Raw genomic sequence first — 25,006 nt, 5'->3', positions numbered from 1 at the left:
CATGTTGAAGCAATAACACAATGGCGACAGCAGAGGGGGCTGTTATGTTTCTCATTTTATTTTATTATGTAAAGAAAAGAATATCTGCTTTGAAGGACAGACAGAAAAGGCACTAATCTATTTACATAGTGGAAATGTTATACTCTAATAACGATAAAGTTTTAATTCTCCTTCTTTATGTATTCCTTTAAAAAAAATCACAACTTTTAATACAGTTATCTTCGTGCAGACGTGTGTGGTAAAACCTAGCCTGCATTAAATTATAAACATAAAAACAAGTCTTATTATGTTGTTTTCAAGACGGTAGATCCTTGCCCATATGTCGTGTTCAATCTTGTACTCCTGCATGATGTGTCGGTATATGAGCTTGCCGACTCAGGCTCTCAATCTGCTTGATCAGGAACTGTTTGTCACGGCTCTCCTGTAAACCAAAAACTCATAAGTCCATGTGAGAATCAGGAAACCATTTAACTTACTGTTTCAAAGTGAAGCCTAATGACGTATATAAAAGATCACCATTTAATTTCGGGACTGTAGGGTCATTATAAACTGTAAGGTAATTAACGCAGATAGGTTTGTATATTTGGACTGGACTGTGTGTAGTTGTTGTAAAGTGCCTGTGAATGCATCCTCTTTGAATTCCAAGATTTTACCTATCAACACATGATATTAATCCTCGGCAGGTTTTAAAATGAAGTTAATGTAAATACACACAAGCAGAAAGTTATTATATATTAGACTGTTTCATTTTGTAACAAATACTGAAACATGATGCAGAAGCAGTTGTAGAAAACTGACAGTACAGTTTAAAAAGACTGGCTCGTTTGGAAAGGTTGCCAGGAGAAAGCCTATTTACTGTAAATCATGGCAACACAGCTTAAGTCTAAACAAACCTTAAGACTTCTGAAACAATGTCCTTTGTTCAGTTTAGACCAAAGTGGCGATCCTTGACCATAATGTGTAGCATCATGTTTGGTGAAAACCAGGCACAGCATATCAGCACAAACATTTCAAACCAACTGTCCAGCACGGTGCTGGAGGGGTAATGATTTGTGCTTGTTATTTGCACCCACTGGACCTGAGCACTTTGCAGTGATTGAGTCAACCTTAAACTCCTCTGTATACCAAAGTATTCTAGAGTCAACTATGAGACCATCTGTCTGACAGCTAAAGCTTGGCTGAATTTGGGTCATGCAGCAGGACAGTGATCCCAAGAACAGCAGCAAATCTATAACTGAATGGTTGACAAAGAAAAGAGTCAAGGTGCTGCAATTGTCCAGTCAAATTCCTAACCTTAAACATATTGAAAAGCTGTGGTGGGCCAAAATTCCTTCATAACAATGTGAGAGACTAATAAAGTCATACAGTTCTAACAGCTACTGAATCAGGAAGTGTACCTAGTTGTACCTAGTTTGTCACACAGCGCTTCTGCATTTTGGCATAATTTTTGTTAAGTAATCACATGGTGTAATACATCATGTTAGAGTCTGATAAGGACCAGATGATTTTTTTTGTTACTATGTCCTGAACAATTGAAAGAGGGTGTATTTACTTTCCTTCTTTGGCTTTTTCCTTAAGTACATGACTTTATCTAATAATAATAATAGTAATAATAATAAAGCAGTTTACCAGTTTAAGCTGAGCTTTTAGCAGTGCAATGCTTCTCCCATAGACAGTTGCTAAAGCTACGACATAGCACATCACCACACTGCCAGGGAGAAGAGAGACATAATATTACTCCATGAAATGCACAGTAAGGACTATTTAATATGCAGGTCATCATTACACAAATAGCATACTGAGAGTTCACGCACATTGCTAATGCAAAAAGAGGGATGGAGAACGCCTGGGAGCCGACGAAGAAGAGAAACTCCTGTGTGACGTTAGAGAGATTGTTGAATGAGTCTGGAACAGTTGACCACATGGTACTGGATGAGTGGAAAGGACCACAACCGTAAGACGGACGGATCCTGTTTGAGGAAGAGGGACACACTTGTCCTCAGCAATGTTAAATAACATGAAAAATGTTTTCATGCAAAGTTTATAGCAAGTATAGCAAGACAGCAAGTTTTCTTACAGTGATGCAGAAAAAGCAGTTGTGTTGCAACTGTTACAGGTAAGTATGAAACACTCACTCAGAAAGACTGTAAATCAAGACAACTGTTGCCAAACCCCATCCAAACAGGAGCACCACCAGAAAAAAGAAGGTGGAGGTGGTAGAACGAAACGTCCTCAGCGCTGGCCGACAGTTTTGGAAGAGTGTTATCTGCGGGGGGAAAGTGGCAATTTAATAGTGGATTAGGGACACAATCACCAAGCAATGTGTGACGTGTTGGCGGTGTTAAAGCTAGAGCCTCACCTTCTTGCAGTAAAACAGGATGACAAACTTCAAGGTGTTGATGGCGGGCAGCAGAGGGCAAAAAAGAGCTCCCACCCAGACCACAGTCTGACCATAAACCAGGCCAAGCACATTGGAGGGAACCACAAACTCCTGCCGCCCCACCCACTGAACAGGCTTACAGGAACAGTTATCCACCACAAGCCTACCACATACACAAAAAAACACTACATAGCTGAACACAAGACTGATTGACCAGTATTCAAATATACAGCATGCATTTGCATGATGTGCATTAATACGACTCATATCTTTATGCTATAAAAAGTACCTGCGTGGAAATTCAACCAGCAGAAAAACAGCAACGGTGATGAGGAGGTCAAACATTGTGAGCTTGTACATTTCCTGCCCCACACGTGTTTCCCAGCACTACCAATAAGAAAAGATAAGATTGTCTTTCAGTGTGGACATGCTGAATATATTCAAAGCTGATGTTACTGTTGTGTTAACCTCTTTGTCTGCACACACAGGCTGTTATAGCAGCTGTTAAAGAGCGCGTTTTGTATTTTACTCAAGCCTCCGTCAGCGGAACGAGGCAGTCGCAGAGCTGCTACTGTTCTCCCCAAGAGATCAAAAAATATTTACTGAAAAACCTGACATGCTTTACCATTATTGTTTATGACTTTTTAAAATACAAACGGAGTGTAAATGAGTTTCCAGTTCAATTATTCTGTCAGTTTTTCTTTTGCACGTCGAAGCCTTCAAGGGATCCTGTTTAATTTACCCAGCAAAGTCTTGATCCAGCAACAAACTGAAAGCACTGCTTTTTCTCATGACAGACAACTTAAACACAAACAACAGAAGGTCTGTCATATAGGACCCCCTCCGCGCTGTTACACTCTGAAAATGAAGATCAGTAATATAATTACTTGGAATTCTTTGTAGTTGTACCCGCACAGTGTACAGTTTCCTTTGAGCTCGTTAGGGTAGCAGGTGATCTGACTCCACAGGGTGTAGAGGAGGACGCCCAGACTCACCAGACGCAGAAACACTGCCCTGGGTGTGGAAGAGAAATGGGTCATTTTCATTCATCTAATTTTAATTTCACACTAATCTTACTTGATAACTCAACACAGATAAGGATACACTACCATATTTACAAGTTTGTTACATAAAACTAATGACCAGGTTTAAAGCAGGGAAGGTTTTAAGCTGTTTTTTGTGTTTATTTTACCTTGAGGGCCCCATGAACAACGTTTTAGCTGATGTAAGTTGTGTGGGAGCCAGGGTGAGCTAGTATTTTTTTTAAAACTGAAGGACGTGCCACACGAAGTAACCTGAGCTGAAATTGAATTGTAGAACAGGTAAGGTGGTGATTGCAGCATAATTTCCTTCGTATTGCACACTATATTGGAGAATCATGGCAAAAGCATTATAGCAGCTTGTGTATAGCCATAGTGGCCAGATAATAAAACATGTGGGTTAGATCATATTTATCATCAGGCATTTAACATTTTGCTGTTTGTTTGATCCATGGCTTGTGACTAGACCCATTATTGTCTGCTCTGTTAGAGCCAGTCGTTAAGGATGAACCTGGCAAGCTAGGCAGTCTTGATAATTATGGGCCTAGTTATAGTACTATGATTAAAGTGAGTAAAATATTTATTGTGTTTAATATTCTGGTCAATTTTTAAAATAGGTGCAGCAGCATCATTATTATCAATAGTTGTTATAGTGTTATAATTCTGCATTTACTCTCTTATTTACAATAAAAATTTCCACATTTGCTGGAGTTTGTCATATCTCATTGTGTATTTGTGATAAGAAGATATGGGCTTGGAGCGACTGATCAGATTTTTTTTTTTTCAAGCATTACAAACACAAACAAATTAAATGCATGTGACATAATCTCTTTCTCACAAACCTTAAGAGAGCCAATATGATAGTAGTGCTGGGGGAGTATTGCTCTACTAAGGCGATCTTGTCACACAGCAGAGGCACCACAAAGTTTCCAGCAGTGATGACCATGGACGGGAGATACTGAATAATAAAGCCAAGGATCCCTTGCTCATCAGCCCTATTCTGTTTAGCAGAAATGGGAGATGGTCACCCAGAGCTTCAAGAAGATCATGTTGGCATCATTATTTTTACATCGTTTACCTGGCTGAACTGTGTGGTCACATAGATGCCGTAGAAAGCTCCTCCAATGAACCCAAGTGAAAGAAAAGTCATTAAAACACGCAGAGAGTATAAAATCACTTTTTTTGATGTTGACAGATCAGCCTTGTGTCTCTTTCGACTCTCCTCCTCCAGATCCACCTGGCCGAGGGAGAGAAGAGAAATGAGGGGTCACCTGAAGGCACATCGTGTATACGAAACTGTGGAGCAAAGCTGCCACGTGTGGGTCACGTTTCTCTTTTCCAGCACTTCATCCTGTTAAGTAGGATAGATCCCTTCTGACCTGTAGCTGGTAGAGGATGTTTTTCTGCTTCAGTTTGGTAGCTCTGTCTCCCAGGCAACTATAGTCCCATCCGGTGAACACGATCATGCTGTAACTGCTCACTCCAGTGCTGCTTCCCGTTGCCACAGCAACTCGAGCTGCAGTCCCCATCCTGTGTGTGAACAGCCAGTGAAAAGGATACAGACAGAAGTCAGGCTGACTGAACTCAGGACTCTAAGCTAAACATGCAAACACACAGCCTTTATTTACATAATGCATCCGTTTAACACGAACTATAGTGTCTCCAGACCCCAGGAATTCAGTAAAACAAACCCAATTTTGCTGTCTAAGCAAGAACCTGGCCGTTACAGTCGTGGGACTGACCGTGTTATCATGCAGATGAGACAAAAGGCAAAGTAGAAGACAGCAGTGAGGATGTAGGCAAGAGGGATGTTGTAGAAGAAGTCCCTGTTCGGCATCTCTGTGATGTTGTAGTAGCCATAAAACAGGTATGAATACTCCATAAAACCCTGTAAAGGAGAGAAGAATATCCAGCTCAAGATGCAATTACATTTTGCCGGCTGAGAATAAAAGCAGGAGAATTGTGCAATTTCTTCACTACAATATATCGCTAGATTTATTATTTAGGCCTATATTGTAGGCTTCAGCTCCAACGTGAAGCCTAAAAGCATAAATGAACCAGTGTCATTCACATAAAACACTTTGACAAGGTGCAGCAGAAAAGCACAGGTGTAAAGCCTGAAATGAGTCACAGCTCATTCAAACTAGCTGCTTTAGTTTCAGTGTTGTGGTTCTGCGTGTGCTGCCTTACTTTCATACTCATGCCAACATAGTGTCAGTAACACCCGTGACTTTCTATTTTCAAACCACCACACACAAAAAGACATTATTACTCCAGCTGTACCTTATATGTGTTCTCGGTGTCACCTTTTTGCAGAATGAAAGTGGAATGACAATTCTATGAAAGTCTAAAGTGCCTCAAACTAAAGTGCAGGTCTATATACATTCTGCAAGTCTCTCAACGTCTCACCGTTCCCGAAAGGAAGTCGAGCAGGTACTGATAGATCTCCGTTGTGCTCTTAACTTCATACACCTTGCATTTAGCTGGATTTGAAAAAATAAAACACAGTAAACAAAAGGCTTCCTCTGAACATAAAGGTCATGCTGTTGCCTCAAGAATTTATGATATTTGTAAATAAATTAAATACACAGAAAGAGACCGGGAGATTCAATGCAGCTGCAGTGGAAACTATTTAACGTCTAAATAAGATCTGTTTCTTATGTGGCTTTAAAATAATCAAAGGATTTGGAAAAGTCATACATCATCCTGTAAAGCTATTTCAGGTCTGGAGATGATAAATGATATTAGGGATAAACTCATTTTTGTATATATTTGAATGTCACAGATGTGGAATTTTGTATAAATATTCTGCTCATCCACAGGTGAGCAGCCCACATTTTATTTCTGAAGGGAAAACAGAAGGGGTACCACTCTCTCTACTCTTACTCCTACAAATGCAGGGCTGTTGCCTGGAAACTGTTGCAGCAAAGTGCAAGAAGGCTTCCTGTTGTAATTACGAAGAAATGTGATAAAAGATGAGTAACAAGGAAAAAAGGAGGAAATGAAGAAACAGGACGCACCGGTGCAATTTGTTTCACTCAAGTTATTGCTAACAGTGAGGATATCTGTGCTGTTGGTGGTTGGTTGGTGGTGGTTGGTGGATCTGAAGACAACACTGGGAATGAGGACAAACCCAGCAATCAGAAAGAAGGACACAAAATTCAGAACCACCAAGAAGCGAAGGAACACGAAGTAAGACTGGACACCACCTCCAAAGTTCCCTGTGAGGACAAAGAAACATGGTTTGTTTCAAATGTAAACTTAATGCGTGGGACTGAGCTGCTTCCTTTATTGTCCTTTTATATTAATTTACTGCATGTGTACCTCCAATCATTTGCACTGACTTCCTCCACAATGAGAAAAAGTAAAGAAATTCTTTGCATTTGTTTCTGAGTTTACGCAGCATCTGTCTCCCTCTCCAGGACACATCTCTGGAAAACGCGGGCGACCGCATTTGCTGCACTTCCCTGTGAAGGACAAATAATAAAGAAATTATATTACAACAACTCAAAATTCCCTCACAATTACCAAGTAATTTAAAATAAACTATATATAGGAGAATTATTAAATAAACATGAATTAGATAGCACTTACACAGTATATACATACATTAACAAGCAGTTTTTGTCATTCTGCCTCTGCACATCACCACAGAGGATTTTAAATCAATCAAGATGTGACTGAAGTGCAGGCTTTCAGCTTTAGGGGCTGTATCAAAAATGTTTTCATTGACAGTTTGTGAATTTAAAGCCATTTTGATAAATAGAGACGTATTTTCAGAGACGTATTGCATAATCATAATTTTAAATGTAAGTATCGCTTTTTAATTCTCCTTTAAATCCTTTACAGTCAACGACTGCGTGAAGTGTATTTGGACATCACCAAATGCTGTGTTTCTTCCCTTGAGGAGTCACATCAGGATCCCCTTCAATTTGCTTACCAGCCCCGTCTCGGAACTGATGACGCCATCATCTCTCTGCTCAATCATGTCTACACCCACCTGGACCAGCCGGCGAGCACTGTGAGGGTCATGTTTTTTGACTTTTCCAGTGCTTTCAACACCATCAGGCCGACCCTCCTGGGTGATAAGCTAACAGTGATGCAGGTGGATGCTTCTCTGGTGTCCTGGATTGTTGATTACCTAACAGGAAGACCACAAGGTAATCAGCAATACAGGGGCACCACAAGGAACTGTCTTCTCCCTCTTCCTCTTCACCCTCTACACCACAGACTTCAGCCACTGCACAGAGACCTGCCATCTTCAGAAGTTTTCTGATGACTCTGTGGTGGTTGGATGCATCGGCAGGGATGATAAGACAGAGTACCGGGCTGTGGTTAACTGATTTGTCACGTGGTATGAGCAGAATCATCTGAGGCTCAACCTGGCAAAGACCGAAGACTATAAATACCTCGGAGTATACATTGACAATAAACTGAACTGGGCTAAAAACACCACAGCACTTTACAGGAAAGGCCAGAGCCGACTCTATTTTCTGAGGCGGCTGAGGTCCTTCAACATCTGTCGGACAATGCTCCGAATTTTCTATGAGTCTGTTGTGGCCAGTGCAATCCTCTACGCGGTTGCATGCTGGGGCAGTAGGTTGAGGGTTGCTGATGCTATATAATAATAAAGTGATCCGCAAGGCCAGTAATGTTGTGGGGATGGAGCTGGGCTCTCTTAGGGTGGTGATGGAGAGGCGAATGTTGTCCAGGATAAAGACAATGTTGGATAACTCCTCCCACCCACTCCATGCTAGCTAGCCACAGGAGCACGTTCAGCGAAAGACTGAGATTACCAAAAAGCACCACTGAACGACACATGAAATCATTCCTGCCTGTTGCCATCTCCCTGTACAACTCATCCACCTGATACACTGTGTACTGCAATAGCTACACCCTTTTTGCTCTTCTGCTCTTCTTTCTTATTCAGATATTTATTAGTAAGTGACTTATATATATATATATGTATATATTGTACATATTGTGCTATTTCTTACTTTTTGTATTGCCTGATTTTGTTATTGTTTGTACTGGAGCGCTGTAACCAACATAATTTCCCCAAGGGATCAATAAAGTATTTTGATTCTGATTGCCAGGCTTTTACTGCAGCCTCCTCCAGCTGCTGCTGGTTTGAGGGGTTTTTCTCAATCCACTTTGTCTTTAGTATCTGAAAAGCTGATCTGTTGGGTTGAGATCAGGTGACTGACTTGCCCATTGAAGGATATCCAATTTCTCTGCCTTGAGAAAACCTTTGGGTACTTTTACAGTTTGCTTTGGAGGATTATCCTTTTGTTCTGTGAAACACAGTCTGATCAGTTTTGCAGTACTTTGTTGAATTTGAGCAGAGAGTACAGTTTTGTACTTCACAGTTGGTCCTGCTACTTTCTATCTGAGGTCCCATCATAAATAAACACCAGTGAACTGGTTCCACTGGCAGCAATACCTGTGCATGCTACATTTCCTCCACCATGTGTGACAGATAATGTGGTTTGTCTCCAAACATGACCTGTTTTTCTCCTTCTCCAAACCTTTTTCTTCCCATCATTCTGATACGTCTCAGTTTCATCTGTCCAAACAGTTTTTTCCCATAGATGGCCACCGCCTTCTTCTTCCTTGTGACCAGTGGTGTGAACCCTGTAGTAAACCCTGTGCATTTACACTCATGAAGAAGTTTCACGATTGTGGACTTTGACAATGATACACCTCCTCAAAAGTTGTTTTTACTAGAGCTGATATTATAAAGGTGTTTTCTTCTTAACCACAATAATAAAAGCTGGCCTATATTTTCTTTCAGGCCTTTTTGGTTTTACTGAGCTGCTCAATGCAATCCTTCTTTTTAGGAATGAACCAGTTTACTGACTTCTAAAGTATATTTCATTTTTCTGAAAGGTTATTTTGAATTTTCAGCCTAATTATTGCCGCCTCCGCCTGTATCAACATCTCTTAGAACATTATATATATTCAATTAAAAGACTACTGAATACAAGGTGAACACTGGAAATCAACTCTAACTATCATTCATCTGCTTAATTTGTAATCAAACAGTGAGTGAACAGGCCTCACCTGGCCATGAAACTGCTCATCAATCAACTGTGCAATTACTGTGACTGTGTATACAAATGGCTGTAATTACTAAACAGTTAGTGCAACTCTTTTGTTAAGTCCACTTGATTAAAGCTGGAAGTCTGCACTTCAATCATGTCTTGATTGTTTGATTTGAAATCACTGTGAGGGTGTAGAAACCTATGAAACCTACACAAACTGTGTCCATGTCCTTAGGTTTCTAGATGTAACTGTAGGCAGACACGTACAGTTTAATATACATGAACAACCAGCTGTCTATAACAACTAGCTAATGAAATTGATTGGGTTTAAATGAAGCTATGCGTTGAATGATTTTTCTTCCAGAAATCTACTTGGAAATTATGTTGTGTGTGTTTTGCAGATCGACATTATCCCAGCTCCATTACAAGACTCATGTTATTTAGATGACTTAAGTTTTTATCATATACTGCTAAAAGTTAAAACCCAAGCACAAGTGAAGTTATAAAGTCCAATATATACTATTGTAACAGAACACAGTGAGATAAGTCACAGTGTATGATGAAGGGTGATTATGTTTTTCATTTGTAAGAGGATGAATGTTCTGCTTCATATCGGCCACATACTCATTCTTTAAGACCGCGTTTAAATTTGGGAACATGCTATCATTTACGAGCAATACACTGCTGACTCCCTGACCTTTAAACTCTAGTCATTAATTTACTCGCATTAATTTAGTCCATGACCTCAAATCTGGGCTCTCCATTAACTTTCTCTTTATTTCTCCGTTTTTCCACTGAATTACTGAAACGTCACCACCAAACATTCAGTAGAAAGTTTCATACCTTATAGTTCTTCTCAGGTGCATGGGCAGGGGAATACACCTGATGTCCCGTTTGGGTCCACCATCGCTGTCTTCATCTTCATCCTCGGGGGTTGAGTCCCAGTTGAAGTGAGGATAACTCTGATCAGGAGCTGGAGACGAAACCTGCCGACGCCTGAGTGACTGCTGCTCACCGTCATAACCATTTCCTGTGAGCGAAAGGCATTCAGACATCGTCTAAGAGTTTAAAACAAAACAACAAATACGAGCAGGTAAATCTGATCACCTCCAATGTAATTGTAAATATGAGAGTTTTGTCTCTGTATTTCACCGGCCATCTCTCTGACGAATGTTAACAGTTTTCCTCTACGATCACATCTAATAGCTGACTGACAACAAATCCAGACTCAAACAAATAAGTGAAACACTTCCTTGTGAGGATAATCTGCGTATCCATGACCTGCTTCCTTGTTGTCCCCTTTCACGGACTTTACTCCCTTTGTAAATGACTGCACATGCACTTCCTTATTGGCTTCAACCTAATGAGTTAGCTTTACCCAGCCAGAAGGGAAAAGCACACTGAAAACAAGGATGTCAGATATTTTGTCTTGAAGTGCGAAAATCATAAATGTCTTTGACTTTACAGGAGAGGGGAGGAAATTAATGCATTTTAACAGCGGACAGGGATGCCAGGAAATGAAATACAACACGCTGCTGTGTACAACAAAAGCAACAAAAGGTTTTTAATAACAGGATGTCGTTAACAAACATTTACCTAGAGAAAGCACTGCGTCCCAATGCTTTGCAGAGGCTTTAATATGACCTTTATAACAAACTAAATCTTCACAGAGGAAATGCTGAAATGTATTGCACTTTCAACACTGTTACAAATCAGGGAACGTTACAGCCGGCGCAAAAACAAAAAACCCCCACAAATAATAACCTCAAGACCATACAGTGCGAACTAACAGTGAGGGAATGGCAATAACTCAATAACATCATGTATTAACTTTCTGCTGAAGTGCACTGAGGAGATCAAACAGTTTTACATTAATGTTACAGAAATGTTTGTATCACAAAAAATGAAAATATGGCCTCTCTAAAACATCATCGCTGCCTTAAAGAGAATTAACAGTTGAGACATGCTCAGGGTGTTCCCCACCTCTTGCAGTCAGCTGAGATTGGCTCCTGAATTTATTTTAGGAGCTTTATTGACAATATCCCCCAATCCTAGCTGTGCTGTTTTCAATGACAAACACTGGCAGCTTATAGAAAATTGTAAGTCTTCACATTAAATGTTTGGTCCCTACCCAGAATGTTACACGATGGCAGTACAGACATTTTGGCAGTGAACGGACTATTGTTATCATTTACATGGCACACCTTTCCCTGGATACAACAGCATGCAGTGGAGATGCTCCTGATATGATCTAAACTGCTTACATCTATAAGCAGAACAGTGAGGGGAACTAATGCAAAAAAGATAAAAGAAAAAAAAGGAATTTAGAGGATTAAAATTTAGGACACAGTAATGTTTGGCATACAAAAATAACAGAACATACAGTGTGTGCATGTGTGTATATAACATATATATACACATATAACAGGAATACAAAAGGTCAATTCTTATCAAACAGACCAAAATAGCTGAACTAATGACACACTCATTAGGTTATCTCCATCATAAAACTAGTCATTCATCATTCTAATATAGGCTGTAGCCAGGATCTCAACATGACATGCACCTCGTTTGATTAGAAATACAATTCAAGACTGCTTATACCTCATGAAATACTATCAAGACCACCATACAGGTGACAGGAGTGGATTACTAGTGCAGCAGGTAATGGTAAGAATCTTTCAGATGTGAATACAAGCACTGAAATCTGGGTGTTTGCTCCTTTTAGTGCCCTTAACTTAAAAAAACCCCATGCACCACTGGTATTATCCATCACTTCCAGGTGAGGAAACGGCCGTCTTTTTTTCTTTTTCTTTTTAAAACCACACATTTTCAACATTTTACTTGAAAGATAATTGCAGTAACACACTTATAACAACAACATATGGATACTAAGGGGACTGAAACCACTCCCATGTCTTACAGACACAGTTAGTAAGTATGAATATTTACCTACGTTAGTTTTGCTACATACAGAAACAGATTTAGTCAATCATCTGTGTCCGAGGTACTCGTTGCTCTTATAGTAATAGGTTTAACTGCAAGAGGTAAAAGGTAACCTTGTAAGCATTTCACGTTTAGATCTGGAATCGTAGATGGATGCATCTATGCTCAGTATCTTGTCAACGTGTGGACTGGAGGAGCTGGAGATCGAGTCTCCAGACATTTCTAATACTAGACGACCTACTTTACACCTGGCCCAGCCAGGGTCGTGGACTCATAGATGGTGGTTGTGTAAGTGAGGAGTGCAAGGAGTCCACCCAGAATCTACCTCTACCACTACTGCAATCCTATACACCTGTTGGTACAATATTTTGAAGAACAAGAAAAACAAAGGATGTATGGTACAAATTGTGGTTTGGTTGCATCAGAAAGGCAACCCGGTATAAAAAAAACAAAACACCAATCAGACACCTGCTGTGGTGACCTCTCACGAATAAGGGAGTAGCCAAAAGTAGCTTTCCTTATATGATACTACTACTGGGATCCTGCACTTTCAAAGTCGAGTTCTACGCCAGCAAAAAGGGTTTCTCAGATTGATTTCATGTCAAAAAATAATGTTGAAACTGCTAACAGGCTTTATCAAAAGAGAAACAGAAGGAGTTTGTGAAGTTTAGGCGTTTGTATCCACGTGTGAAAGATTCCTCAGTAATGTTAAGATATCTGCTGCACTGTAACCGTTTACAGACCAGCTGCCACTCACACTCTAAAAGCCTTCACGGCGCTCGAGGATTCCTCTTCCGCTGTTCACAGCATTTGTATGAATATGTTTATATGAAATGCACTTTTATTTTTGTTTTTTAACTAAACAAGATTTGAACTTTTCTCTTGGACCTGTGTGAGCTTTCTTGTTAGGAAGATAAGTGTTGGTGAAACCAGCGTTTGAAATTCTGCTCTTGCAGCAACCTCCTCCTCCTCTCCCAAAAATGATCTAACCAGTTTTTATTTCCTTGCACCTCCTTTCAGTCTGTTTTTTCTCCACTTTTGTTTTTATCATTATCTATCTTCTCGCCCTCTCTTTTCTCTTCTTTGTCCCCTCTCCTCCCTTCCTTCTTCCCTCCCTTTAAGACCCTGCCCACTAGTATACAGCAAACAGCAATGACATGCATGATGAAGTAGATCGACATCCAGTAGTTGATGGTGTCAGTGGCGTTCAGCAACACGAAGCCCATGCACATGTAGTCGTAGGCCCTCATTTTCAAGAACCAGTGAACCCAGTCGAAGATGTTCTGCCCACGTGGACCCAGTTTAGCTCGGACAGAAGCCTCCATGGCAGACTCTGCTGCGATGCAAAGGGGGATGGTGAGGAAAGAGAGGTAGTAGCCAGGGTGCAGTCCGTGCCAGTAAGCACTGATGAACATGGTCCAGCCAGCCCTGAGAGGTACAGACACAGGAGAGAGGCACACCAAACACGAGGTGAGTTTCTGTCCTCAGTTGTTAGAGGTGTTAAGATCGTGAGGCGGGATAAGGGTGGTTTAAGTGCAAAAAAGGAAGAATTGTAAAAGGTTTGACCCACACATTTACATAAATGGGATATTTAAAGTCTGCGGTAAGTGTATTTGTAAGAAAACAAAACACAAACCTGCTTTTTTTTTTTTTACCCACATTATTAATATGCATCAGAATATTCATGATTCTGTGTGCTATAAACTTCCACAAAAACATGTGAGCTGCGTCGTGGCACTGGCTGACATGTTCTTTTATCACAATGAACACTGTGTACTCTCTTTGTAGCAGGCAGTGTAGTTTATTTTTGACACACACACACACACACACACACACACACACACACACACACAGAGAACAGAACGCTTTGCTGAGAAGAGGCTATTTAAATAAATAAATAAATAAAAAGAATCCACTACTGAGTGAGTCATGTTTGCTACAAACTGAAGTGTCAAGCTTTTCTTTTCTGTTATGTCTCATCATTGTGCAAATGAGACACATTTTTTTAAAAATGTGCATGTGCGGCAGCGACAGAGACACTTGGAAACATAAGCCAGTTAAGAAAGAAGATAGTAAGAGAAAAGATGGGACATTTGTTATTAATAATAAAATGGGGGGGGGGAGACACTCAATCATCTTTTGGACGACGTTTAGCTTTCATATTTTCATGCATGTACGTGATGTCATAACATTTATGATTTCCAGACAAAGTTGCATCAACTTTTCACCAACATCTTGTTTTGATGATAAGAGACTCAGACTCACTCCCATGAGTGGAAATGAAGCCTCATGCTCCCTTAAACACTCTTTCACATTTGAGCCTGATCGGGTCACCTGACCTCATTGTTTCTGGCCACCTAATGTTGCTGAGCCCAGATCTGGCTTACTGAAGCAACCCCAGATCATAACACTGCCCTCACGGGGTTGCACAGTACATAATAGGCATGATAGGTGCATCGCTTCATTCACCTCACCCCGATGCTTTCATCACTCTGGAGCAGGTTAAATCTGCACTTGGACCACATGATCTTTTTCCATCGCCCCAGAATCCAATCTTGGATGCTCCTTACTAAACATTTCCTTCCCAATTAGCCTCACTCATAAATGAAAAGAGGAAAAAAAAAAAGTGTTTTTTTTTTATTCTTTCCTCCATAAAGACAACATTTGACAGTCTCCCTAGCACACTTATTGACAGGTTTTGACACCTCAGTACATATAAATAAACATGTGTTTTGGCACCAGTTAAAACTGGTTCTGGGATTTTACTAATCTGTACACCCAGCTATTTTTTTATATAAGCATGTCTGAAATATGACCTATGACTCAGTTGAGCTTTGAGGGTTACCCCTAGTCAGTTTTCAGTGGGTAAAGCTTTTGGGTAAAAAGTTTAAGTGGTTTCTGACCACATTTCCTCTTTGAGGAAGATGAGACACCACTTTCCTTCCAGGTTTCACTAATGCGTTGGACAGTTTTTAATAGTTTCAGTAATCTCCTTAGTAGTTTTCTTTGCTTGATGCCGGCCAATAATTTGACACCTCTGTAAATGAATAATATCATTTACACAGCATGAGATATGTCTTCTGATGTGGTTGTTTAAAAAAAAAAAAAAAAAAGAGAGAGAGAGAGAAGCTACTCATGTCGTCAGTTAGGTTTCAATACCCTGAAGCAGTTATTCAGTGCATGGCTGTTACTTATTTGCTTATTTAAATCCAGGTAGTTACGTTTTTCCCCACGTACTGAGTTTGGAATTTTACTGTTGCCTTGTAATGTTTATTAGCCAACAACAGCACTGCATTTAGGACTTATTACTTCTGTATAAGATATGAAGCTTCACTGGCATCCCTGCTGAATATAAACAGAATATTAAAGAAGACTGCTGCCACCTCTCACATGTACCTCCTAACATTAGAACTTATTGCACAGGTCCCATATACACCACACAGGGATCTCTTACTGTAGAATAAGTAGAACCTGCTTCACATACCTGAGTGTGTAGGCTTTGAAGGGGGCGTTGGGGTAGATGTAGTGATGCAGCCACCACTGCACTGTCATATTCCAGTAACGCATGCCATGTCGGACCTTCACACAGAAGTCAGTGTTGTAACAGTCGATGTTCTGGATGGTTTTGAAGTCATATTTCTCCTCCGTGGTGGGATCAGGACTGGAGAGAAGGAAAAGAAACCAGCATTTAACACCAAAAATATGAAACCCCTACACTTTTAGAATATTCGTTTATGTACACAGATGCATCCTCTTTTTATATGCTTGCTATTCCTGTGATTATGTACCTGTAGTCGACAGTAGGTCCTCCTCCAGGTTTAGAAAGAGCCTTTTCTGGATAGCAGCCCAGGCCAGCACTGATACAGCCAGCCTCAGCGCCGCACCACGCTGAATAGAAACGCATTCTAAATACGAAGAATATTGCTACCATGTAGAACATCCTGAGGATGAAAGCAAAGACAAAGTGTATCATGCACCTTTGTCCTAAGAAACAAATAAGATGTGACAAATCTATTCAGTGCCCTTTACTGAAGAGTTAATTACATTTTGATATATATACAGTTACTTTATTAAGTACACCTGTTCAGCTGCTTGTTAATATCAAATCAGACAATCACACGGTGGCAACTCATTGCATTTAAACCCGTAGACATGATCAAGACGACCTGCTCAAGTTCAAACAGAGCATCAGAATGAGGAAGAACAGTGGTCCAAGTGACTCTTGGACAAACTTCACAAACTTCTGATCTGTTGGCATTTTCTCCACACACCCTTCTCCAGAGTTTACAGAGAATGGTCTGAAGAAGAGAAAATATCAAGCAAGCATCAGTTCTCTGTGTGAAAATGGCCAATTCAATTTGAGCTGATAGGAAGTCAACAGTAACTCAAATAACCATTGTTACAAGCAAGGTATGCACAAGGGCATCGCTAAACACACAACACATTTAACTTCGAAGCAGATGGGCTACAGCAGTGGAAGACCACACTGGGTGCCACTGGTTTCAGACTGGCAGGGGTGGTGTAATGGTGTGGCACACGTTGGGCCCTTTAGTACCAACAGAGCATCATTTAAAAATCACCGTCTACCAGAGTATTGTTCCTGACCATGTGTATCCCTTCATGACAACAGTGTACCCATTTTCTGATGGCTGCTTCCACCACGTCAAAAAGCTAAAATCAACTGAAACTGGTGTCTTGAACATGACGACTTCACGATACACTGTAGATGTACCTAATAAAGTGGCAACTGAGTATAAATGTTATTTTTGAGTAAAATCATTCTAATGAATTCTTCTAATAGAATTTTTTAAAAATTGCTTTGTTTACAGTTGTCTTACTTTAGTCTACTTTTAATCACTGATAAAAAAAAACTTAAACAACTCTCCAGTGATAATATGACAAAATATAATTAATCTATAACTCCTATTAATTTCCAAAAGCGTATTGCTGTTGTGCTGATTCTTTGTCACAATACCTATAGAAAACGTTTTGATCCAAGAAGTCCTCGGTACGAACGTAGGCCAGCGGAAAGACAGAGTTGACAGCCAGGAACAGAGCGCCATAGACAGGAACCGGCTTCAAGCGCTGCAGGCATGGCGTCAAACCGGGGAGGGCCAGCGGGCTCGGCTGCCTCACCCAGTCAATGTATGTTTGGAAGCGGAAGAAAGGGCCTTTAAGGACATGAAGAGATGAGACAGAGGGATAAATGCAGGATTGAGAAGACAGTGACAGACAAAAATTGGGCAATCAGGATGATGCAAGGTATAGAGAGGAACATTAGAGGGCAGTGTGGTTCAAAAAAAAAAACAACAACACAGGGTGCAGTTGAGTAGGAAAAGGAAGTGAGAGAACAAAAATAGAGTAGAGATTTATGAAAACTGTTAGAAATAGAAATAATACTAAAAAAAAAGCATGGACTCACAATATTGGACAAGTAGCAGAAAGCGAGACAAAGAGAGACAACAGTTAAAATTCATGCAAAAGCAAATGAACACCAACACTTAATTACAATTTACAGCTAAAAACAGTTCATGTAAGATCAGAATTTCCTTTTTTCTGAACATTTAAGACAAGTTATTTACCCGTCATTATACCGACATAACAGTAACTATATGACAAAATGTCGTAGATGGAAGGCTCCTGCGACAGACCGCCAACGACGGGGGACTTTGCAAAGGAGCTCACGTCTTTCTTCTTCTCCACGTGGAAGCTGCGCACCTCATTGGCCAGACTCACCATCTACATAAACAGTAAGATAAGGATGCATGAATTTGAAATACACTGCAGTATAATTTTAAACTGATTTCTCCACTTGAGTGTTTTTAACTTTCCATACCTTGAGCGTGAGAAGTAGCTGGACGGCGTTGGCGAAAGGTGTTGGTGATGGCAGACCAAACTTAGTGACCAGGCGGAAGAAGAGGAGGTAGAGAAAGGTCCAGCTGAGGCTCAGCGCTGGGGCGTGCCTTGTAAACAGACATATATAGTTAGGAGTGAGACTACATGTACATGGAGTCCTGTTGCATGCTGTGATCTTCACTTTCTGGCTGAAATTAAAGCTTACAGGTTTTTATTTCTATTTATTTTTTTAACCATTTCTACACTCTAGATCAGCTGCTATATTTGAGAAATTTACAGGTGAATTCACAGACAACAGTTTGTGTGATACAAAGTAAAATAAGTCTGAAATGCATGGATGTTCGTTCCTCACCTCCAGCTGCTCTTGATAATAATCCATGTTCCGATCACGGTCACCAGGGAGTGGAGTGTGTGGATGTGGCAGGTGGCGATAGTGATGGACAGGCCGAGAAGAAGAGCTGCACCCTGCTTCACAGGTGGACCTGAAGTGACAGAAAAATTGCAGAGTGGAAGCCACCTACAAGTGTCTACCGTGGGGCAGGAAAAGTGCCTGACACAGCAGGAAAAATATAATGTTATATAAGTCTGTTGATTCCCACCCACTGCTGTCAGCCCCCGTTGATAAAAGGTGGAGAAATGTAATTTTTTTTATGCAAATTGAAAATAAAAATAAAATCATCAGTTAATTAGTGAAAACCTTTAAAGAGAAAGCCATGCAAAATATAAACATGAGCATTTTTTGTGATTTCCATGTGTTTATCCTGAATATGTGGTCGTCCTTTCACATATTCAAGCTAAGGTAAAGATTGCCTTTGGGGCAAACATCATTTATTGATTCCAGGAGACGTGAAAGTCCCTTCACTTTATTATTCAACTTATACTGATTGATCAATATCCTTGCTGATAAACGGTCTACAAATTTAACTGATCACACACCAGCAGTGTAAAGCAGACTCTGCAGCAGAATACAACCAAAAATAAAATCATTAAAATGTTTTCTGCAGCACCAGCTGAATGCATACGATTTCCTGTTACAAAGTGTCACACACTTCTGTGCTGCTGTAACTTCAGTGCTGTTTGTTAACATGGACTTTTGGTGTGACTTTGAATCCAGTCTTCAAAGGACTGACTCCCCCCCCCACTAACTGTTGTTATGTTGTTTTGTTTCCAATGAATTGCACAATGTGCATCACTGAAGATTTTTAGCTTCATGATTTTATTCATCAAGATCCGATGTGCCAGTATTTTTTCCCCGAGCACTTACAGAGCACTGAAAATCAACATAATTCGTCCCGTTTTAACCCTTTACTAACCAAGTATCGTGTATGCAATCTGGACTTATTTGAATAATCACAACTCTCAAAATAAGACTTTTTTTCCCCTTTTGCATTTAAATAGTAAATTATGGTTGTGTCAGTTTTTCATCTCATAGTATAACAATCACCAGCAAACAGCATTAGATAAAAATAAATATATAAATTATGTATGAATGTGTTCATAATTTGATCGAAATACTCACTGAGGTACCGGAAGAGGAATCCAACAGGGATGGAAGCAGCAAGGACTCCCAGGTACACCAGCTCATCAGGAGACATTGCTCTGCTGACACACACACACACACACACACACACTTTTATAATGCAACCCACATGCAAAGTAAAGCATGAGAGAAACACTCCATGCAAATACTCAGAAATAAAGTTTGTGTGCTGAGAGTGAGGGATATTTCTAAGGGCCGCCACAGTGCAGTGAATTACACAAACAGACCACTGAGGCCAGAGTGGCTAGCAACAGGAAGTCTAAACAAGTGTTGTTTAGCTGTAGATGCAGGTGTAGGAAAGGAGCCTAAAGTACACAAGAAATACTACAACCTCCTCTAAACACCATTTGAAGGACAGATTTATTTTCTGCATTTTAGTAACAACAAATCACTTGTGCTTGTGTAAAATTATCTCGCCAGCAATTATTAGGTTTGCTGAATTTGAACTTCAGCGGTTGTGGTGCCATATGCACTGGTATACTTTGCGTCAGCTCAAAATGTAATCCTAACAGCCCTTCTAGTCTCCCATAGTTTATATCGAAATTCAGCACAGTAATAGTTTATCCATTTGAATAAAAATGAATAGTTACAAACATTGAGCCCACACTTATCCAGCCTGAATGCCTGAATCTTTATATCCCAGCTTTTTCATTTTTTATATACTTTTTATATTCTCCACAAATGTGCTGCACAGGAACACACTAGGGTCTAAAATAATAATAACGATAAAAAGCCATTTTAACATCATCTGTACACATCCGCGAACCCTTGTGAGAACACAGAGTCGTCTGTAACACCCCTCACATGGTTAGAAAAAACCAAAGAAAATCTGCTCTACGTGAAGGAGAAATTATCCATGTTAAGGTAACTTCCGGTGACAAGACAAGAAGAGCCCCTTGTGCAAGAGCACACTTCTCTTTTTATTAGTGTGGAAACCACTGTCGATTATATTCCGGGGTTAAAACGTGGCTGCTGTCAGTTACCATCAGTATGCACACCTTCAACAAGATAGGTGCAGTGTTGTAGTGAGTAGTAACAGCACTGTGTGTGCGGTGCTGCTTGACTGAATAAACTGGGTTAAAAACACAAGATTACGCATAAAACCCACGTAACAGGAGTTTAAGCCACGGCTCCACAACCGTTAACAGGCAGGAAGGAGACAGAAAGCAAAACTATCAGTCCACATTAATGTTTCATATTGGATTGAACACCGTTAGAGCAGTAGACACTGTTACTTACATTTATACAGCGGGATACCTGTCCGTTTGAAGACTGGTAACACACCTAACTAGCCATTCACACTTTAACACCGGATCAGTTTTCACTTCCTGGTTGACGAGCGATGCGTCAGAGATAGATTATACCATTTTTTTTTAAATTATATTTTAAATTATATTATTTTATTAGCGACAGAAATGAAAATGGAAGAAGACGGGGAATAAACAGCCTCGACTGGGGACTCGAACCTGCACCTTTACAGTCAGCCTTTTCAACAACTGAGCTAAACAAGCGCTCGGATTGTACCATTATCACTTTAACGGCAGGGGTGCGGATTGGATGTCAGTCTAAAACGATTCATTTCCATATTATCTGCATTTAACGCTGTGGCTCACTGTATTTTACTGAAAACTGTCGAGCAATGGACGTGAACCTTGAAATGCATATTTTTATACCCCAGTTAATGGTTGTCATTTCCAAATTGTCCAAATAGACTTTGAAACATTAAAAGAAGCTTTAGAGTATTTTTTTTCAGAAATTAAAAGTACAGTAATTACAGTATGCAGTGTAGTACGGTGTGTGCGATATTGAAAATAAAAACAAACCCACAGCTTTGTGTCATTCAGTTACAATAACTCATACTGCGTACTAGCTAGCATGACGGAGTTTCTATACAGCTGGGTAGGTGCTATGAAGTTACTGATAGTGAACTTTTATTTTATTCACAAGGTTAGTTAATAGAGAAAAACGGAATCGTCTCGTATTCAGAGAAAATATTACTCAATATTTGGTATTGAGCTGAATATGAATACAGTTTGTCCCGGACTTCAGCTACAATGAAAAAGACACAAAGCTGGAGTTTTTCTGTGTCTTTACGGTGCACAGCTGCCTCTTCTTCTCTCATTCTCTCTCCCTCCCTCTCCTGTTGCTACTTCAATCATGAAACTGATCAATGATCAGCTGATCGGCTTTTCTCTCTCGTTTGTTTATCGCCCACTTTGCGCCAGAAAGAAGAAACCAGCGGATGTCGCGTTAAACAACAGCATCACGTTTAAGCTTGATCAGCTGTTGTTAGAATGTATTTAATATTATTTTCTTTACGGTGGCCCCTAGAGACAAAGCACATACAAACTCCAAAACACATGCAAATTCCAAAACACATGCAAATTCCAAAACACGTACAAATTCCAAAACACTTGCAAAATCCAAAACACGTACAAATTCCAAAACACTTGCAAAATCCAAAACACGTACAAATTCCAAAACACTTGCAAAATCCAAAACACGTACAAATTCCAAAACACTTGCAAACTGCCAACATAACAATCAAAGAAAGGATTTGTTGCCCGGACACTGAACTGTGTGCTGTTGGACTCAGGCCGTATTATTTACCCAGGGAATTCTCTCACGTCATCTTGGTGGCTGTTTATGTTCCCCCCTCTGCTAACCCCACAGCTGCATGTGACACTATCCACTCTGCCATAGCTCGGCTACAGACTCAGCACCCGAGTGCCTTTATTGTGATCTCGGGTGACTTCAACCATGTATCACTGGACAATACACTACCAACATTCAAACAATATGTGGACTGTCCCACCAGGGGAGTGAAAACTTTAGACTTACTGTATGCTAACGTCAAGGATGCATACAGCTCCTCCTCCCTCCCCCCACTTGGTAGGTCAGATCATAACCTGATTCACCTCACCCCCCGCTATGTGCCAATTGTGAGGAGGGAACCTGTGACCACCAGGACTGTTAGGAGGTGGTCAGAGGAGGCAATAGCGGAACTACAGGGCTGTTTCGAGGTGACCGACTGGGAAACACTCTGTGAGCCTCACGCCGAGGACATCAATGGGCTTACTGAGTGTATCACAGACTACATAACTTTCTGCACCGACTCCATTGTTCCAGCTCAGACTGTTCATTGTTACACAAATAACAAGCCGTGGGTGACTAAGGACATCAAAGCCCTCCTCAACAACAAGAAGAGGGCTTTCAGAGGGGGCAACAAAGAGGAGGTGAGGAAGGTCCAGGTGTTACTAAAGGACAAGATCAGAGAGGCTAAGGACAATTACAGGAGGAAGCTGGAGTGGAAACTCCAGCAGAACAGCATGAGAGAGGTGTGGAGGGGCATGAAGACCATCACTGGATTCAGGCCAACCAACAGCAGGGGAGCTGAGGGAGGTGAGAATAGAGCCGACGAGTTGAATCTGTTTTTCAATAGATTCGACACCACAGTGTCTGCTCCCACCCCCACAACCTCACCTGTAGTCAGCCTGGAATCCAGAGCCACACCACTGTGCCAGCCTCTCTCTTCACATGTTGCCTCCTGTGAGATTCCTGACACCCCTCCCCCGCCCATCACCTTCACTCAATACCAGGTTGAGATGCAAATGAGGAGACTTCACTCAGGCAAGTCTGCTGGACCAGACGGAGTGAGTCCCCTTGTCCTCAAGGCCTGTGCCCCCCAGCTGTGTGGAGTCTTTCATAAACTGTTTATGCTGAGTCTGAGTCTGCAGAGGGTCCCGGTGATGTGGAAGACATCATGCCTCGTCCCTGTACCAAAGACGCCTCGTCCCAGTGGCCCCCAGGATTACAGGCCCGTGGCACTGACCTCCCACATCATGAAGACCCTGGAAAGGCTCATCCTGGACCAGCTGCGACCCATAGTAAGACCACATCTGGATCCCCTTCAGTTCGCTTATCAGCCTCGTCTCGGAACAGAGGACGCCATCATCTACCTGCTCAATCGTGTCTACACCCATCTGGACCAGCCGGCGAGCACTGTGAGGGTCATGTTTTTTGACTTTTCCAGTGCTTTCAACACCATCAGGCCGACCCTCCTGGGTGATAAGTTAGCAGCGATGCAGGTGGATGCTTCTCTGGTGTCCTGGATTGTTGATTACCTGACAGGAAGACCACAATATGTACGTCTCCCACAGTGTGTGTCTGACAAGGTGATTAGCAACACAGGGGCACCACAGGGGACTGTCCTCTCCCCCTTCCTCTTCACCCTCTACACCACAGACTTCAGCCACTGCACAGAGACCTGCCATCTTCAGAAGTTTTCTGATGACTCTGCGGTGGTTGGATGCATCAGCAGGGATGATGAGACAGAGTACCGGGCTGTGGTCGACTCCTTTGTCACGTGGTGTGAGCAGAATCATCTGCAGCTCAACGTGGCAAAGACCAAGGAACTGATCGTGGACTTCAGGAAGACCAGGAAACACTTGACCCCTGTTTCAATCCAGGGGGTCAGTGTTGACATTGTGGAGGACTATAAATACCTTGGAGTACACATTGACAATAAACTGGACTGGGCTAAAAACACCACAGCACTTTACAGGAAGGGCCAGAGTCGTCTCTATTTTTTGAGGCGACTGAGGTCCTTCAACATCTGCCAGAAAATGCTGAGGATTTTCTATGAGTCTGTGGTGGCCAGTGCGATCCTCTATGCTGTTGCATGCTGGGGGAGCAGGCTGAGGGTCGCAGATGCCAACAGACTTAATAAACTGATCCGTAAGGCCAGCAATGTTGTGGGGATGGAGCTGGACTCCCTCAAGGTGGTGTCGGAGAGGCGGATGCTGTCCAAGATAAAGACAATGTTGGATAACACCTCCCACCCACTCCATGACATGTTGGTCAGTCACAGGAGCTCGTTCAGTGAGAGACTGAGATTACCGAAAAGCACCACTGAACGACACAGGAAATCATTCCTGCCTGTGGCCATCTCCCTGTACAACGCATCCACTTAACACACTGTTTGCTGCTACAACTACACATGTTTCTTTTCCAACTATTTATTTATGAGTGACTTATGTATGTATGTATGTATATATATGTATATATTGTACTATTCTTAGTTAGCGTATTGTCTGTCTTGTCTTAATGTTGGTTTAAAATGGAGCACTGTAACAAAAAATAATTTCCCCCAGGGATCAATAAAGTATTCTGATTCTGATTCTGAAACTAAAAAACACAT

At 41.1% G+C, this 25,006-nt stretch overlaps 2 protein-coding genes across 2 annotated transcripts; both read right to left on the bottom strand.

Annotated features, from left to right (window-relative positions):
• Window positions 1-328: 328 nt before the first annotated feature.
• Window positions 329-10,623, bottom strand: tmc4 (transmembrane channel-like 4). Its single transcript, XM_085365566.1, has 16 exons — window positions 10,572-10,623; window positions 10,308-10,494; window positions 6,745-6,887; window positions 6,441-6,641; window positions 5,830-5,903; window positions 5,163-5,308; window positions 4,800-4,950; window positions 4,499-4,657; window positions 4,263-4,420; window positions 3,268-3,394; window positions 2,670-2,767; window positions 2,360-2,543; window positions 2,136-2,266; window positions 1,815-1,970; window positions 1,630-1,708; window positions 329-421 (listed from the first exon to the last, which is right to left on the bottom strand). The coding sequence occupies exons 1-16, from the start codon at window positions 10,621-10,623 to the stop codon at window positions 329-331; spliced, it is 2,139 nt and encodes a 712-aa protein (XP_085221692.1).
• A 379-nt stretch (window positions 10,624-11,002) lies between these two features.
• On the bottom strand, window positions 11,003-22,141 carry mboat7 (membrane bound O-acyltransferase domain containing 7). The gene is made up of 9 exons (XM_085365565.1): window positions 21,046-22,141; window positions 19,786-19,868; window positions 18,619-18,748; window positions 18,247-18,373; window positions 17,993-18,149; window positions 17,386-17,581; window positions 16,199-16,351; window positions 15,895-16,071; window positions 11,003-13,838 (listed from the first exon to the last, which is right to left on the bottom strand). The coding sequence occupies exons 2-9, from the start codon at window positions 19,859-19,861 to the stop codon at window positions 13,427-13,429; spliced, it is 1,428 nt and encodes a 475-aa protein (XP_085221691.1). The 5' UTR covers window positions 19,862-19,868; window positions 21,046-22,141; the 3' UTR covers window positions 11,003-13,426.
• Between the last annotated feature and the right edge of the window lie 2,865 nt (window positions 22,142-25,006).

This window comes from Diplotaxodon limnothrissa, linkage group LG11 (genome assembly GCF_057381915.1).
Source record: "Diplotaxodon limnothrissa isolate DT_005_m linkage group LG11, D_limnothrissa_male_GT1.1, whole genome shotgun sequence".
Classification (NCBI taxonomy): Eukaryota; Metazoa; Chordata; class Actinopteri; order Cichliformes; family Cichlidae; genus Diplotaxodon; species Diplotaxodon limnothrissa.
The sequence above is the reverse complement of the archived record's forward strand: the minus strand, read 5'-3'. Positions and strand labels throughout refer to the sequence as shown.